Source organism: Cricetulus griseus (genome assembly GCF_003668045.3).
Source record: "Cricetulus griseus strain 17A/GY chromosome 1 unlocalized genomic scaffold, alternate assembly CriGri-PICRH-1.0 chr1_1, whole genome shotgun sequence".
In the NCBI taxonomy this organism is placed as follows: Eukaryota; Metazoa; Chordata; class Mammalia; order Rodentia; family Cricetidae; genus Cricetulus; species Cricetulus griseus.
In genome coordinates this window covers 212,661,028-212,677,230 of record NW_023276807.1, presented here as the reverse complement: position 1 = coordinate 212,677,230, position 16,203 = coordinate 212,661,028, and the positions used below count along the sequence as shown (strand labels likewise).

The 16,203-nt window shown below is 40.5% G+C and overlaps 1 protein-coding gene across 2 annotated transcripts in view; it reads left to right on the top strand.

The window, feature by feature from the left end:
- The window catches only part of Xpo4 (exportin 4), a 93,981-nt gene that overhangs the window by 69,393 nt on the left and 8,385 nt on the right, over window positions 1-16,203 (top strand). For both annotated transcript variants that reach the window (XM_027390463.2, XM_027390464.2), the window contains 8 exons: window positions 100-277; window positions 4,679-4,838; window positions 5,560-5,729; window positions 7,777-7,951; window positions 11,039-11,332; window positions 12,100-12,280; window positions 14,047-14,165; window positions 15,529-15,659. In XM_027390463.2, the coding sequence (XP_027246264.1) occupies window positions 100-277; window positions 4,679-4,838; window positions 5,560-5,729; window positions 7,777-7,951; window positions 11,039-11,332; window positions 12,100-12,280; window positions 14,047-14,165; window positions 15,529-15,659 (1,408 nt within the window). The remainder of the gene's footprint in view (window positions 1-99; window positions 278-4,678; window positions 4,839-5,559; window positions 5,730-7,776; window positions 7,952-11,038; window positions 11,333-12,099; window positions 12,281-14,046; window positions 14,166-15,528; window positions 15,660-16,203) is intronic.

The window sequence follows — 16,203 nt, the reverse complement described above, 5'->3', positions numbered from 1 at the left end:
ACATATGTGATGTATATAATTCAAAACTGAAAGCATTTATAGTGCAATTTGGTAAATAGATTTGTTAAGTGTTCATTTTTAATTTTTTTTAAACTGAAGGCTACCTCTTAGCTGATGATACTCAGGGAGAGACTCCGCTAATACCTCCAGAAATAATGGAATATTCCATTAAGCATTCATCTGAAGTTGACATTAATACAACACTTCAAATTTTGGGATCTCCAGGAGAAAAGGCTTCTTCCATCCCAGGGTACAGCAGAACAGATTCTGTGATTAGGTAATATGAACTCTATAGCTGCGCTCTTGTAATTTATGCTGTCTCATAAACTCTGAGTTGATGGGTAGATGACTGGAGGGGTAGGCACGCTGTAAATTGGATACATGAAAGAAATGAGAACTTGGAGAAGCCTCAAAATGTAAGGATGGCAAGGGCACGCTGGCAGGAATTGGCAGGGCTATCTAGTACTGAAAACAACAAATGTAAAATGATTCTGAATATAAGACTTGGAAGAGGCATTCACTCTAATTTACTAAGAGCTGGTGTTTGTCCACCAGTAAACAGTAATGATGTGTGTACAGGCACCCTTCATGAGGGAAAAATAGTTCTTAGAAACCAGGTGAGCCTTAGCAAGTATAAATTGCTTATGTATGTGGAAACGGTCAGTAGCTTCTTAAGGAAAACTGTCATTATTATAGAAAAAGTTATCCTAAATATGTGAGACTTGAGAGCCCTGTCACCAGCAATTACAAGACAGCAAGAGTGCCTCTGAGAGGATTCACTTTCATTTTCCTATTAGTAATGGCAATGTTTTCATTAATTATTGATGGTGAAACTAAAGAGGGTAAATCTGATTAATTGTATTCTCAGAAATAGATTTGGAAATGATTTTACATTTTCTTTCATTGTCTTTGGGTCTCATTTGCCAGTGGTGATAGTAGGTATGACAACAGCATTGGTTGGTTTTGCAATTACTCAAGGTTTGTCCCACTTTTATTTTTTAATGCAAACATATGTGGGCATTTAAACCTCTGTAATAGAAGATTAAGTTAAAGTTAAGATATTAGGGTGATACCAAGGAAATGTTTGGGACTTTATTTCCTTTATTGGTACGTTCTCTTGTTTGCCCTAAATATCAGAATTCTTAAGCAAAGGTTTCTTTTGAGGTTACTGTTGTGATTAGGATTCATTATTTTGCTTTGGTTCATATCCTGGTGAATGTTATTTCTAGGGCTGTTCGTTTCAGAGCTCTGCCATAGGTGCTTTGTCCTAATTCTTGCAGTAAGTGCCATTAGGTACATTTCCCTTGTATTAGAAGTGCTTTTTCAGTTCTTAGAATTCCCAGGTATCAGTGTAGGAACAAATCATTTTCATATTTGACAGCATAGACTGTGGAATGTTAGAAAAACAAATGTATGCCAGACTGTGGTGGCACATACCTTAATCCCAGCACTCAGGAGGCAGAGGCAGGTAGATCTATGTGAGTTGGAGGTCAGCCTGGTCTACAGAGTGAGTTCCAGGCAGCCAAAGCTGTTGTTATAAAAGGAGATCCTGTCTTTAAAAACGTAATAATAACTAGGGTTTGTTTCTTTGTTGTTTGTTTGTTTGTTTGTTTGTTTGTTTTAATCTAAAGAGGTAATGTGAAATTGATTTGATATATGGGAGAAAAAATCTTTGATTCATTAAAAATGTAGTCCAAAGTTCTTGAAGAAACTGTCATTTACAAAACATAAGCAAAACCTACTCCCCTATTAGAGTTTTTGTAAAGGAGAGCAAATCACCAAGAGCAGATGCTAAGACTGGCCATACCTGGTATGGTCATACAGCAGCTAAAGTTCTATTGTGGACCAAGCAGAATGGAATGGGTTTTTATAAGAGCTGGACTTAATGAAAATAAGTAGGAGGAAATTAGGTCTACAGGTCTTGTAAGGCACCTTTGCACTGAAGAAGATTGGGGTGCTGCTATGAGGTCTGAATTGGGGGGGGGGGTGAGTCACACATAGCACTTTCCCTGATTACCATGATGAGAGTGTTGGAAATGGAGAGGCTGTCTGGGGGGTTAGTCATAGTTATCAAAGAGAAACATGACAGTGTCCAGACTAGATTACAGCAGTGTTGCTTATGAGACTAAGTTAAGGGCTAGCTCATCAATCATACTGACTTGTTTATGGGATACAAATGTAATACAGAGCCGATTTGGGAAACTGACTGCTGCCTGGAATATAAACTATTCCTGACAGTGTGGTTGACTCAGGTACTGATAAGAAATATTAACAAAGTATTTGGCTCAGTTGTTTCTTCAAATCTACCTTCTGATGGGATTTAAGGGTACAGCATAGTGGCGTGGGAGTCTTTCTTTCTCCCAAGCTACTAACAGACTTGTTGATCAGACTGCTACTTGAAGGATGAGAGGAAGGAGGCATACTGTCTGGCAATGACAGTGAAGAGGCAGGAGAAGAGAATTTGTGTGACTTGTTGTAGGGTGGAGAGACACTGGTTCTCATAGGTGAGGTGAGGTAGGATTTGCAGGAGGGACGAAAGCTATTCTGTAGAGTCACTGTCTTGTGGAAGGTAGAGAGTTAAATGAGACAGGGCACATTGGGAAGCAGTTACTTTTCAATCTTGGGGAGAAGATAGAAACTGGTCTTTCAGTTTGAGAGGGGTTTCTGAAAGAGCTTTCCAGGCTGCTGCTGGTTTCTGGATATGGTGTAGAAAAGGGAAGACTCCCTAGGGCTGCTCTTCTGCTTCTACCCTTTCATCATTCTTCTGCTAGACAAAAGAAATGCTTGAGCTCACTCGTCTTTATGGACTTGAAGGTGTATGGATGCCCATATAGTACCAAGGACAGTTCTAAATCGCCTGTGGTGGTGGCTGTGTAGCCAACGATGCAGTCCATTGCATCACTTAACACTAAAGGGAGTCCAGTACTAGGTCAGCTGGGATGGCTTTTAATCTTGAGCTTTGTCGTATGACTTGAAAATAATTCAAGTAGTGGATGACCTTGGTGTTTGAAAAGTAACTTCTATTTTTTAATGGGAGCAAGTTTTTCTGTTTTTTTTTTTTTTCTCTAGTGTTTACATCTCTTTAAATGTAAAAAAGGAATCAGCTTTGGCTCAACTTTGGATGATTCTGACATTAAGTAATATTTATTCACAAGTATATAAACTTAAGTAGGAGACATAAAGCCCTTCTGTGTTATTCCCAAGAAATGATCAAAATTGGGCTGAGATTGTAGCTCAGTGGTAGACCGCTTTGCCTAGCATGTACAAGCTTCTGGCTTGGAGCCCTAGCATTGGAGGAAACTGTCTCATAATTTAAGTTTGTGTTACATTTTTGTCCTGCTGTATGCTGCTAAGTATTATAATCCAGAAGACCTTTAAAAAATAAAAACTTATAGTTTTATGATCATTGAAAATTCATGAAAAGTATAATATATAAATGTCTGTATCAAAGAAAATAGCATAATTGGTAAATAATTTTCTTTGGGGAAATAAAGTTCAAAATAAAGGAAATCTTTTAAATAGACAGTAGTGGCTGCCAACACTACAAAGACTTAATTGCAGTGCATACTTTTAAAGTACTAATATAAGCATTTGAATTCAAATTCTCTTAGGCTTTAAATTATATTTAAAATAATTTAGTTTTATGGGAAATTTTATTACATCATGATTGATAAAACATGGAGTTATTAGGATTTCTGATAGTTTTGTTCACATACACTCTAGAATTTAGAAAGTTTGAGCACTGGATCATGGTGAACATGTAAATAATGAGGGGGAAAAGGAGGTTTCTAGGTAGAAACTCTCCTGATTAAAGAAATTGCTGAGAAGAATCTTCAATAAAGATGGGGAAACGGTAAACAGACAAATGAAGAGGGACGTGGGAAGTGGTACCCAGGCAGCCAGGGGAGGAGCTCTTTCAAAGGGCAGAGTGGACAACAGCACTGAGTACTTCTTGGTGAGATCAGAAGTTGAATAAGAAATACACACATCAACCAGTTTGATTATCCAGGAATTTCAGCCCTCTTGAGAGCAAAAGGAATGGAGCAGAAGCCAAACCTTGGTGATTAGAATCTTAATCTAGGCACTGACATTCATTACAACCTGTACTTCCTTGTCTTTCGGCTAAAGTCAAGTTGAAAATATATAATTTCTAGTATGTTCCTTCCTAATTCCCCTAATGTGGGGATGGACAATATGTGTACTTATATAACCGTCCTGGGAAGGCTTTTATTCTTAACATACCATTAAGAATCAAGATTATGAGATAATGTGCAGGAACATGAGATTTGTAGGCAAGGCTCAGTATTTTATGACATTCTAATAAGTCAATTCTCAGATCTTAAAGCATAATAGGACTTGTCTTTTGTGATACAAAATTTAAACTGCCTACAGGAGGAATGCTGAAAAATTAGCTTAGACTCTGAACATTTAATTCTGTGTGCTCCTCCATTTTGAACTGGGAGCCACGCTCTAGACAGTGATGCTGAGACTTACAATTACAGCCTGAGTAGAGGGTGCTTCTCATCCCTCCTTTTCCTTGACTCTAGAAGACCAGAAATAATGTGGGGACTCTATCTGCAACCCTGTTGGGAATTTTTACACATAGCCTGGAATAAAGAAACAAAGGATTTTTATGGAAATAAAAATAGGGTTAGCAATTTCTGTTTTCTCCCCACAGGCTGTTGTCTGCTGTGCTAAGAGTCTCAGAAGTTGAATCTCGAGCAATAAGAGCAGATCTCACTCACCTACTAAGCCCTCAAATGGGCAAAGATATTGTTTGGTTTCTAAAACGCTGGGCCAAGACTTATCTCCTGGTAGATGAAAAACTGTATGATCAGGTGAGAATGTAAAACCAGTAACTCTTTGAGTTTATGATGATGGCAAGTTTAGAGGTAAGAAGATTTTTGTTTGTTTGTTTGTTTCAGTTATGAAAATGGAACTGTTAGGGTTTGGTGGGGAGGCCGGTGGATCTCTGAGTTCTCCGACAGCCAGGGCTACACAGAGAAACCCTGACTTGAAAAAATTTAAAAAGAAAGAAAGTAGACAGAGCTGTTTAAGTGCCAGGAAGGACTTGGGACTGGAGTGCTGTTGTCTTTTCTTAGAGTGTTGATTTGTTTCCATTGATTTTAGCCAGTATTAAGATACATTACCATAAGCCCGGTGGTGGCGCACACCTTTAATCCTAGCACTCGGGAGGCAGAGGCAGGGGCATATCTGAGTTCGAGGCCAGCCTGGTCTACAAAGCTACGAAGAGAAACCCTGTCGGGGGAGGGGGGGTGATGATATATTCCCATTAGATTAATACACGTTTTTATATTGTCTGAGATCTGTGTGTCAGTATTTAAGTGTCAGTTTGTGAATAATTACTATGAAACTCAAACTGACAGAAAATTAGTTGGAAAACATGATGGGTTGGGGATTATCTTTTGGATTTGAAAAACGATAAAAGTAATGTGAAGTGAGCACCTCCTCAGGCTTTGCTAGTTTCATTGTTGATTTTCTGTAGATTGCTTTTTAGCTGATCTTTCTGACCTTAGAAAATGTATCTCTTCTCTTAAGATAAGTTTGCCATTGAGCACAGCCTTTGGAGCAGATACAGAGGGTTCCCAGTGGATTATCGGCTACCTCTTACAGAAAGTCATCAGCAATCTGTCAGTCTGGAGTAGTGAGCAAGACCTTGCAAATGACACTGTACAGCTCCTTGTCACATTGGTCGAAAGAAGAGAAAGGTAAGGAGGTGGGGGGAGCACAGATTTCAGTTTGCTCTTTAGTGACTGACAAATGGTTACAATATCTAAGCCCAGTTAGAACATATGTTTTTAGAGTACAATGTTATTATAGATGCAAATCCAACTTCCCTGTGTAATGATGGAGAATTCACTGGCTGTTGGCATCAGAGAACCTGTTTTAAAAACATTTTGAGGAGCTTGAGGGATGGCTCAGAGATAAAGAGCACTGGCTGCTCTTCTAGAGGACCCTAATTTGATTCCAGCATACAAGTGGTAGCTCACAACTGTATGTGACTCTGATTCCAAAGATGCCCTTGTCTGGCCTGTTTGGGTACCAGATACACATGCAGGCAAAACATTCATAAACATAAAATAACAATCTTTTAAAAACCTACTTTCATGTACAAATGTTCCCATTTGATATTTTTCAATCCAGTCCTGTCCACCACCATCACACCACCGTCCGGTCCCCCTGCCCCCCAGACAGGGTTTCTTTGTATAGCTCTAGCTGTCCTGGACCAGGCTGGCCTCAACTCAGATCAGCCTAATTCTGCCTTCAAAGTGCTGGGATTAAAGGCATGTGCCACCACCTCCTGGCTCAGTGATTCCCATTTATTGGGAATCAATATATGTTTAAACTGATGTTGCAAAGTTAAACTTTTGGTACTTTCTATAGGAAATTGTATTTATCTTACTTCATAGGAATATTATTGCTGATAATGCTACTGGCTTTGAGTGTTGCACATAAAGGATCTCACTTGAGCGTGAGATTCAGAGCTGCACCTGTTGCCTTGTTATACCCAGAGAATCTGATTCCACCTCTTCCAAATAGAGAGGGCAGCAATAGACTAAGGAACAAGCCCAGTTTCCTGAAAGAGTGATTTATTAGAGTTAACTACAGGAGTGGGGGTGAGGGATAATTGCAGGTCAGTTGCATCATCAAAAAGCAAAAGCACACTCTCCCAATGGGTGATTCTCGTGAAAGCTCACTTCTAGAGCCCCTTGCACAGTTGGGGGCACCAGAGTACCGAAGAGTCTGCTTAGCAAGCAATTGATCACCACACATAGAACCTAAGAAGTGGGCTTTCTTAATCTTAGAAGTTTCCTGAACTTCCTCCTTCACCAGGAAATGGCTATACAACCATTATCACTTTACAGTCAGAAAATTGATGATGAAAAGAAATTAAGTAAAAATTCCATTTTCTTGAGCAATTAAAGACCAATGTAGCTCCAGAATCCATGTGAACTTATGATGCTGTTCTTTAAGAATTACATTCATGGCTGGGCAGTGGTGGTGCCCACCTTTAATCCCAACACTCAGGAGGCAGAGCCAGGCAGAACTCTTGAGTTCAAGGCCTTCCTGGTCTACAGAGTGAGTTCCAGGACAGCCAGAACTACACAGAAAAACTCTGTTTCCAAAAAAAAAAAAAAAAAAAAAAAAAAAATCAGGGGCTGGAGAGATGGCTCAGCAGTTAAGAGCTCCCAATGTCTCCCAGAGGACACAGGTTTGGCTCCCAGCACCCACATTGGGTGGCTCACAGCTGTCTGTAACTCCCATCCAGAGAACCCAGTGTCATCTTCTGGCCACTACAGGCACCTGTACAAGTGTCACATACGGACACACATATCCACACACAAATAAAACATTTTTGGGAATTCCATCCAGTCATACCATATTCTCAGTACTCAGGAGGCTGAGGCAGAAAGATTGCAATAATGTGGCTAACCTGAGTAATACAGCAAAGTCTTGCCTTAGCAGATTTTAAAATTAAATGCCACACCACCACTTTTTAATGTGTGTATTGCCTGCGTGAGTTCTTGTGCACCACATATCTACAAATGCCTCGAGAGACCGTCAGATACCCAGAAACTAGAGCTACAAGTGGCTGTGAACCACCATGTGAGTGCTGCGACTGAGCCCAGGTCCTTTGCAATAGTCACTCTTAACTATTGAGCCAGTACTCCAGCCCTGTCGAGTCTTTATTTTCTTAGTAGATACATATGTGTGAACAAGATACAACTTACATTTTATTATTTCTACCTGTAGGGCAAACTTAGTTATTCAATGTGAAAACTGGTGGAACCTGGCGAAGCAGTTTGCAAGCCGAAGCCCACCTCTTAATTTCTTGTCGAGTCCAGTGCAGAGGACACTGATGAAGGCTCTGGTCTTAGGAGGTTTTGCACATATGGACACAGAAACCAAGCAGCAGTATTGGACGGAGGTAAAAGTCCCTTCTCTTTTGATTCTTCTGTCATCCTACAGATGTTAAAAAACAGTCTGGAGACATAAACACCTCAGCAATAACTTGCCTTGTGGTCTTCCTCCTCATCGGCCATTTGAAGCTTATTATTGCTTGATTAATACTGTCTCAGGGCTCAATCAGCCATGCTTGTTGGACACATTGAGTATTACTAGTGTTTTCTATGCTTCAGGTACATTTTTCCCAACCCAGATAGATGAAAGCATGAATTGGTGTATCTTTATCAGAACGTGAAAAGCATGGTGGGTATGTATCCCAGAGATAAGAGTCCTTGCTTTAACATGCCAAGGCCTTGGATTATCAGCCTGTCCCCCCAGATTGAAAGAAACTGTGACATGAAGAACCATAAAGCATCCGTTGCTTTGAAAAGGAGATACAAATTACAGTATGTTTGTTTCCTGACACTTCTCTTACCACGATGGCCTAAGAGGCAGATTTTCACTCTCTTGCATGTAGGAGGCTGCCTAAGTGTCCAAGGAAGGTGTTGATCGTGTTCTTTCTGAGGTCTGTGGTTTCTGGTAGTTAGGGACAACCTGTGGCACTCCTTTTGGTGACAGGTTCTCTGTTTACTCTGCATCCCAATTTTCTCAATCTATAAGACACCATATTGGAGTAGGGGCACACTCTCCAGTATGGCTGAATCCTAACTTACTGCATCTCAGTTTGTTTAAATGAGGTCACTTTCCGAGGTTCTAATTCAACCCATAGTGTGAGCACATTCTGTAATCTTGAATCAGGTGTGTATGTGGATATGTAGAAATCTGGCTTCTGGTCCTTTCTACAGTGTTCTCTCCCAGGTTCTCCCCCACCCTTTGGGTTTTCAACACACTGTATAGCTCTGGATGTCCTGGAACTTACTCTGTAGACCAGGCTGCCCATCTGGCCTCAAACTCTCCCAAGCGCTGGGATAAAAGGCATGTGTCGCCACGCCTAGCCTATAATGTTCTTAAAATCTGTGAAGGTAAGGTGACTATGGTAAAACAGGCTGACATTTAATTATTCTCCTCTTGGTTCATCAAAATGGTTTGGTAGTTAAGAACACATACTATTCCTGAGGACACAATTTTGGCTCCCAGCATCTACTTTGGGTGACTCACAGCTTCCTAAAATTCCAGGTCTAGGAGACCTGATGCCTCTGGTCCTGTGATCACCTGCGTGCATATGTACATATCTACCACATACAAGTGTACACAAATAGCCAGAGGCTCACCAGAGTCATCTTCCTCAGTTGCTCTCACAGTTGGAGGTAGTCTCTCACTGTATCTGAAACTGATTTCAGCTAGAGTCTCTGAACAGCAAACTCCAGGGATCCTCTTGACTCCCCAGCACTGGGGTTATAGGCAATCAGCTTATACATGAGTGCTGGGGTATGAACTTAGGACCTTATACTTTATGGGGTGACTTGCTTACTTTTCTTTTCCGTTGCTGTGAAAACACCATGACCAAGGCAACTTATGAAAGAAAGCATTCATTTGCGGGGTCTCCTTACAGTTCCAGAGGATGACCATCATGGCGAGGAGCATGATGGCAGGCAGGCATGGCACTGGAGCAATAGTTACATGTTGAGACAACCACCATGAGGCAGGGAAAGGCAAACTAGGAATGGTGTAGGATGACACACCTCCTCCAACAAGGCTACACCTTCTAATCCTTACCAGTTACACCAACTAGGAAGCAAGCATTCAAATATATGAGCCTATGGGGGTCATTCTTACTCACTCTACCATATGTGGTAAGTGCCTTGCCAACTAAGCCATTTCTTCAGCCCTATAAACATTCAGAGCATGAATGATTAACTGAAGTTGTATTTTATACCAAGAATTGTAAGGAAAGGGAAGAAGAGGGGGGACAAACCAAAACAGATAAGGACCTGCTATTTTAACTGTATTATAAAATTGGCAAACTGGCTCACAGATTAAACATGGCTATAGATAAACCACTGGGTTATTGCTCAGTGATTATATGGCTCCACTGAAATGCCGTGTATAGAGTACTTAATTTTCTGGCCTTTGGAGAAAGCTTGTTGATTCTCTGATGAGGAGTTCTGATTCCCCCCCCCCCCCCCCCGTCTTTATAATTTTTTGGCCAATCACCTGGAAAAATGTAGAGAGAAGTGGCAGAATTCAAAGAATTCAAAGAAACTAAGTGTGGTATGTGGGCACGCAAACACATACACCCCTATAATCTCATTCTTTCTGAGGCAGCAGCAAGAGGATTGCAACACTTTGAGGCCAACCTGGGTTACACAGTGAGACTATTAGAAAACAAATAGGGCCTGGAGAAATGGCTAAGTGGATACAGCACTTGTCCCACAAATAGAAGGACCAGAGTTCAGACATAAAAAGGTGGGTGTGCATGAAGGCTCACCAAAAATCCCAGCACTTGTAAGAAAGAATATCCCTGGGACAAACCAGATTCGTAGATTGGCCAAATTAGCAAGCTGTGGATTCGTGAGATTCCTTGCCTCAATAAATTGGATACCCAGTGTCAGCACACACATGCAATAAAAACTAGAAATTATAAGAGAATAAAAGTGTTTTAAAAACAAATTTTTTTAAAAATGGGATTAAATAACTGTTCTGTGACTTGGCTGTCATTTTTTTTTATATATGGCACAAGGTATGAAGATTGTCAAAATGGACAATATACCTCATACCTAGGAGCCAGAGGCAAGAGTGCTGAGAAATTGACTCCAGCCTGGGCTACCTGGCAAGACCTGTTTCAAAGACTTGGGGGAGTAGGGAACTTAAAGTGGTTCAAATAGTCCTTGTCTTGTGTGCTCATTCTGTCCAATAAAAAATATTTTGAGAGCCAGGTAAAGTAGTACACACCTTTAATCCCAGCACTTGGGAGGCAGAGGCAGGCGGATCTCTGTGAGTTTGAGGCCAACCTGGTCTACAGAGCTAGTTCCAGGACAGCCAAGCTGAACAGAGAAACCCTCTCTCAACCGCCCCTCACAAAATAATTGGGGGTGGGGGAGAGGGATGTTCATCCAGGTTGAGGATTGTGTGTGAGTTAGGAAGGTCATGCTGTGGTGTGCCTCCACAGGTCCTTCAGCCTCTTCAGCAGCGCTTCCTGAGAGTGATAAACCAAGAGAACTTCCAGCAGATGTGTCAGCAGGAGGATGTTAAGCAGGAGATCACTGCCACGCTCGAGGCCTTGTGTGGCATTGCTGAGGCCACCCAGGTCGACAATGTAGCCATTCTTTTTAATTTTTTAATGGACTTCCTTAACAATTGCATTGGGTTAATGGAAGTATACAAAAATACTCCAGAAACTGTCAATCTCATTATAGAAGTTTTTGTTGAAGTTGCACATAAACAGATATGCTATCTTGGAGAGGTAAGTACTTTCTAGTTTTATTCCTTCAGGATTACAAGTCTCTGCAGCAATGATACTCCCCATTCTTTGCTTGACATTTAATGCATACTTGTATTTCTCCAAAATAGGAAGTCATGTGGAATGAATATAAGTTCTTACTCCAAAATTTTGTTAGAAAGGGGCTAATATTTTAAATATAGCTGTGCTCTTACCTTAAGTATACTTTTATTACTGGTCTTTGGTTGTTTCCTTGTTGCTTTCTTGGAGTTTTTTGTTTTGTTTTGAGATAGGGTCTCCCTATGTAGTTAAGGCTGGCCTCAAACTCTTAAGAGCTGCATCCTCCTTTGCCTCTCAGGGGCTCAGAATAAAGGCATATGCTATCACATCCAGTTCTTTTTATTATTGTTAATGCACTGTGTGTGTGTGTGTGTGTGTGTGTGTGTGTGTGTGTGTGTGTGTGTGTGTGTGTGTGTGTGTCTGAAGTCAAGGGTTGGTATCTTCCTGTATTTCCCTCCATCTTATTTTCTGAGACAAGGACTCACTTACCCTACAGCTGTCCAAGCCAAGCTTACCAGCAAGCCCTCTTGTCTCCTCCCTCTGATCTAGAATCCCCAGCATGCACCACTGGGGATCTGCACTCAAGTGGCCATGCTTGTTTGGCAAGTACTTTGCCAAGTCTCAACCCTTCGTCATTGTTAATATAGAGCTACTATTGTAATTTAGATTTTAAACTTGAGCTTATCTACTAGATCATACCAAGTAATGTCACTCCTCATATTTTCTTACAGTCCAAAGCTATGCATTTATATGAAGCCTGCCTTACTTTGTTGCAAGTATATTCTAAGAATAATCTAGGGCGGCAAAGGATAGATGTTACAGCGGAAGAAGAGCAGTACCAGGACCTGCTTCTCATTATGGAGCTTCTCACTAACCTTCTCTCCAAGGAGTTCATAGACTTCAGTGACACAGGTAGTCTCTTGCAGTGTTGTTGTTACTGTCTCTGTTAAAGCTACAGGTTATTTTCTCAAAGTAAAACTGCATGGGAAAGTTCAGTTTACAAAACAAATGGAAGAAAATCCGTTTGGTTGAAATGAAGGTAGAGATGAAGACTTTTCTCTTGTCTACTTTTCAATATGAATATGAACTTTTACTTATTCAGTTTTTTTTTCCTGTATAAAAAGTCAGTTTATTCTACAACTATCACAGAGATGCTTTGTATCTAAAAGAGAAATGACTTCTGCCTCCTTTTCTCCCCAGTTATGCAGTTCTTAGTAAATGCCAACTGCTGCTTTTCTCACAGTGCCATGCAGCAGGTGCCATTGCTACTCTCACTTTTGAGGTGACAGCATAGAGTCGTTAGGTCACTCACCCACATGCATGTAGCTAGTAAGTTTGAATTCACATTCAAATCCTTGTATGTGTCTGTAGACCCTAGTCTCTTTAGAACAGTGGTTCTCAACCTGTGGACCCCTGCAGCAGATATCCTGTATATCAAATAGTTACGCTTTGTAGCAGTAGCAGGATTACAGTTATGAAGTAGCAATGAAATAGTTTATGGTTGGGGGTCACCACATCATGAGGAACTTTATTAAGGAGTTAAAGCATTGGGGATGTTGTGAACCTCTGCTTTAGAGGGCTATTTCATTGGCTCTTCCATGTCCTCTGAGGTGATTGCCCATCAAACCCAGCACTTCATGCATGGATGCAGCACAGGAAATCCCACTGAGGTGAGAAGTACTGGATTCCAGACTTGACAGGCTGTATAACATGGTTCTCTAATAGCATAAAAGGGGTAGAGAAAGCTAGTCTGCCTTGCAGCTATCAGTCAATATGGTAATAAAGACCTTTCAGAACATTTGTGTCTTGCCTAGCACTGTGCTTGGTAATCAGTGGATTAAAGAAAGAAGGGGGGAAAAACTACTTAAAGACAAGAGCTTGGTCAGTCAGCAAAATTCATTCATTTGTGCAGTTTGTCTCTACTTCCCTCAGAAGCTGTTGCTGAACTTCCTTGTTTGTTCTGCAAGTGTGTTCTCAGAGTAATAGGCAGGAAGGAGTACAGCTGCTTCAGAAACTAGAGAGTGAAGGGCTGTTTCCGACAAATGGCTGTAATGCTTACTCTTGCCTTCAATGCAAATTCTCCATGTGTTTGAATGTCTCTCCCCTCACGAGTTAGCTTTATCTTCCTGCCAACTTTACCGTTAAACTTGATATAATAAGTGGGTTGTTTTATAAGCGAAAACATCATTTTGTAGCGTTTGCCTTAGGCTGTACAGGGATTTGTAGTCAGAGACATTTTTTGATTTCTTGAAGGTTCTCTAACCTGTTACTGTAGCAGCCCACATTACTCACTGTGTTCAGTCCTTGAGATTGTTCTTGCTCTGTTGACGTTGTTGGTTCATTTTTCTTGTTCACTGTCTGCCTTATTAGTTTCACAGTTCAACAGGCTTATCCAAGTTAGCTGGAGGTACTGAAGTGAAATGCCAAGGCATTAAATGTGTTAACTGATTTCTAGAATGTCTCTTGCCCTTACTTATCTACTATTACTGTATTGGGTACTTGCATTCCCTAACAAATAATACAAAAAGATAGCATGGGCTGGGCTTATCAGATTTATCTGTTACCCATTAATGGATTTCTTGGGTCTTTGAGCTTGACTATATTTATGTTTTCATAAAGGAATATGAACTTTGGAGATTTAAGTTACGACTGTACAAGTATGCTTTTTATTTTGATAGATGAAGTATTTAGAGGACATGAGCCAGGACAAGCAGCAGGCAGATCTGTGTCAGCAGCTGATGTCGTTTTATATGGAGTAAACCTAATTCTGCCCTTAATGTCACAAGATCTTTTGAAGGTAATTAAAATAATATGAACATGAAGAGTATTAACAGTTTTGCATTTCTACTACATTTTACTGTGCTTATCTCTCAGTACACATGCCCTAGTCCTGTGTGTACAGATAATTAGCAACTCTTTTCATCAGGAAGTACCACAGGAAAACAGTTCTGCTAGCAGTTTTAATTCTCTTAGAATTTTGTTTGTTTGTTTTTAAACTTCATTCTCAACCAAAGGAGCCAGCCATAGTGGGTATTCTCCAAGCCCTTCCATGTAGAAATAGGATAGTAGAAACCGAGGTTAATTTTTAAAATTTGTGCACATTATGACTGTACTGTGCTTTGGTTCTACCCATTGGTGTTAGGGGTGGGTGGCCACTGAGGGTGCCCTTTCCTCCTTCCAGAAGTACTCTAGGGGAGAGGTCTTTTGTTATGAATCCTCACAGTGGGATAAGGTCAAAAACAGGGATACACTGCAAAAGGTAGAGCAGGCTGTGCGTGTGTGTGAAGTGTCACATACATGTGAGCACACACCTGTGTATGTGATAGAGGGCGTGAGGCAGAGCAGGCTGTGCGTGTGTGTGTGAAGTGTCACATACATGTGTGCACACACCTGTGTATGTGATAGAGGGCGTGAGGCAGAGCAGGCTGTGCGTGTGTGTGAAGTGTCACATACATGTGTGCACACACCTGTGTATGTGACAGAGGGCGTGAGGCGGAGGTAGAGGGCGGAGGAGCAGAAGCGGTGTCAGTTAGTACTGCCTCCTCCCTGAGGAATTCCTGCCAACCCATGTACCTGGGGTTTTTGTAACAACTCTTAGTATGAGAGAGTTTATTCAGCTTTGTACACTGGTTTGCTTTTAGTGTTTGTCCATTCCATTAAGTCAGCCATCGTAAACATTTGGTGCACATTTTCTCTGTGGTTAAATAGATTGTCTACTTTCCCCTCAGCTTTTCAGAGCTGTCCAAATAGAAAGATAAAAAGGACTGGCCACTCTATTTTCCACATAACTTTTAACAGTTTAGCATGTTTTCTAACATACTTAAATGGAAATTAACATGTTAACAAAGGATTTTGTTCCTAGATCTTTAGTTTTTGTTTGATTGCCTTGTTTATTTGTTCAGGGTCAACATAGATTATAAGGATTTGTCTGTATCTCCTATTAGCCTTCCAGAAGATAATTCTTTCTACTATGTATTTTTTTCATAACAGTTACTGAAAGATTCCCTTTACTGTAACTCACTTTACATTTCTTTAGGGCTATGTTTCTATATATTGTATACATCTTAGCAAGAAATCATTATACTACTTAAAAGCTTGTTAGTTGTTTCATTTTTATTAGATAGTATTGAACATAAAAATATTTAATATTTCTTTTTCAGTTTCCAACCCTTTGTAATCAATACTACAAATTGATCACATTTATTTGTGAGATTTTTCCTGAAAAAATACCCCAGCTTCCTGAAGATCTGTTTAAGAGTCTGATGTATTCCCTAGAACTAGGAATGACATCGTATCCTTTAAATGAACTTTGTTATTCAAGGAGGGGGATACTTAAAGTTTTTTTAAATGATTGGTTTTCTTTTATAGTTCAATTTTATTTCTTCAAAAACCTATCCCCTCTGTAGCTGCTTTAACTCTTTTTCTTCCTGCTTCTCTATCTCCTTTTTTTCTTTTTTCTTTTTCCTTTGGTTGTCCTGGAACTCACTCTGTAGACCAGGCTGGTCCAAGCTCAAAGATCTGTCTACTTCTGCCTCCCAAGTGCTGGGATCAAAGGTTTGCACCACCATGCCCAGCTCTAATTCTGTTTCATTTGTGAATCTGTGTGATCTTTTCCTTTCATACATAGAGCACCTAACCCCTGTCCTTAAAGTCATTCCTTCATTAGGTCATGTAATGTATTGTAGCTGGTTCTCTACTCTTTTTGTTTTTTTCAAGACAGGGTTTCTCTGTATAGCTTTGGAGCCTGTCTTGGAACTTGCTCTGTAGACCATACTGGCTTCGAACTCACAGAGATCCGCTTGCCTCTGCCTCCCGAGTGCTGGTATTAAAGGGCG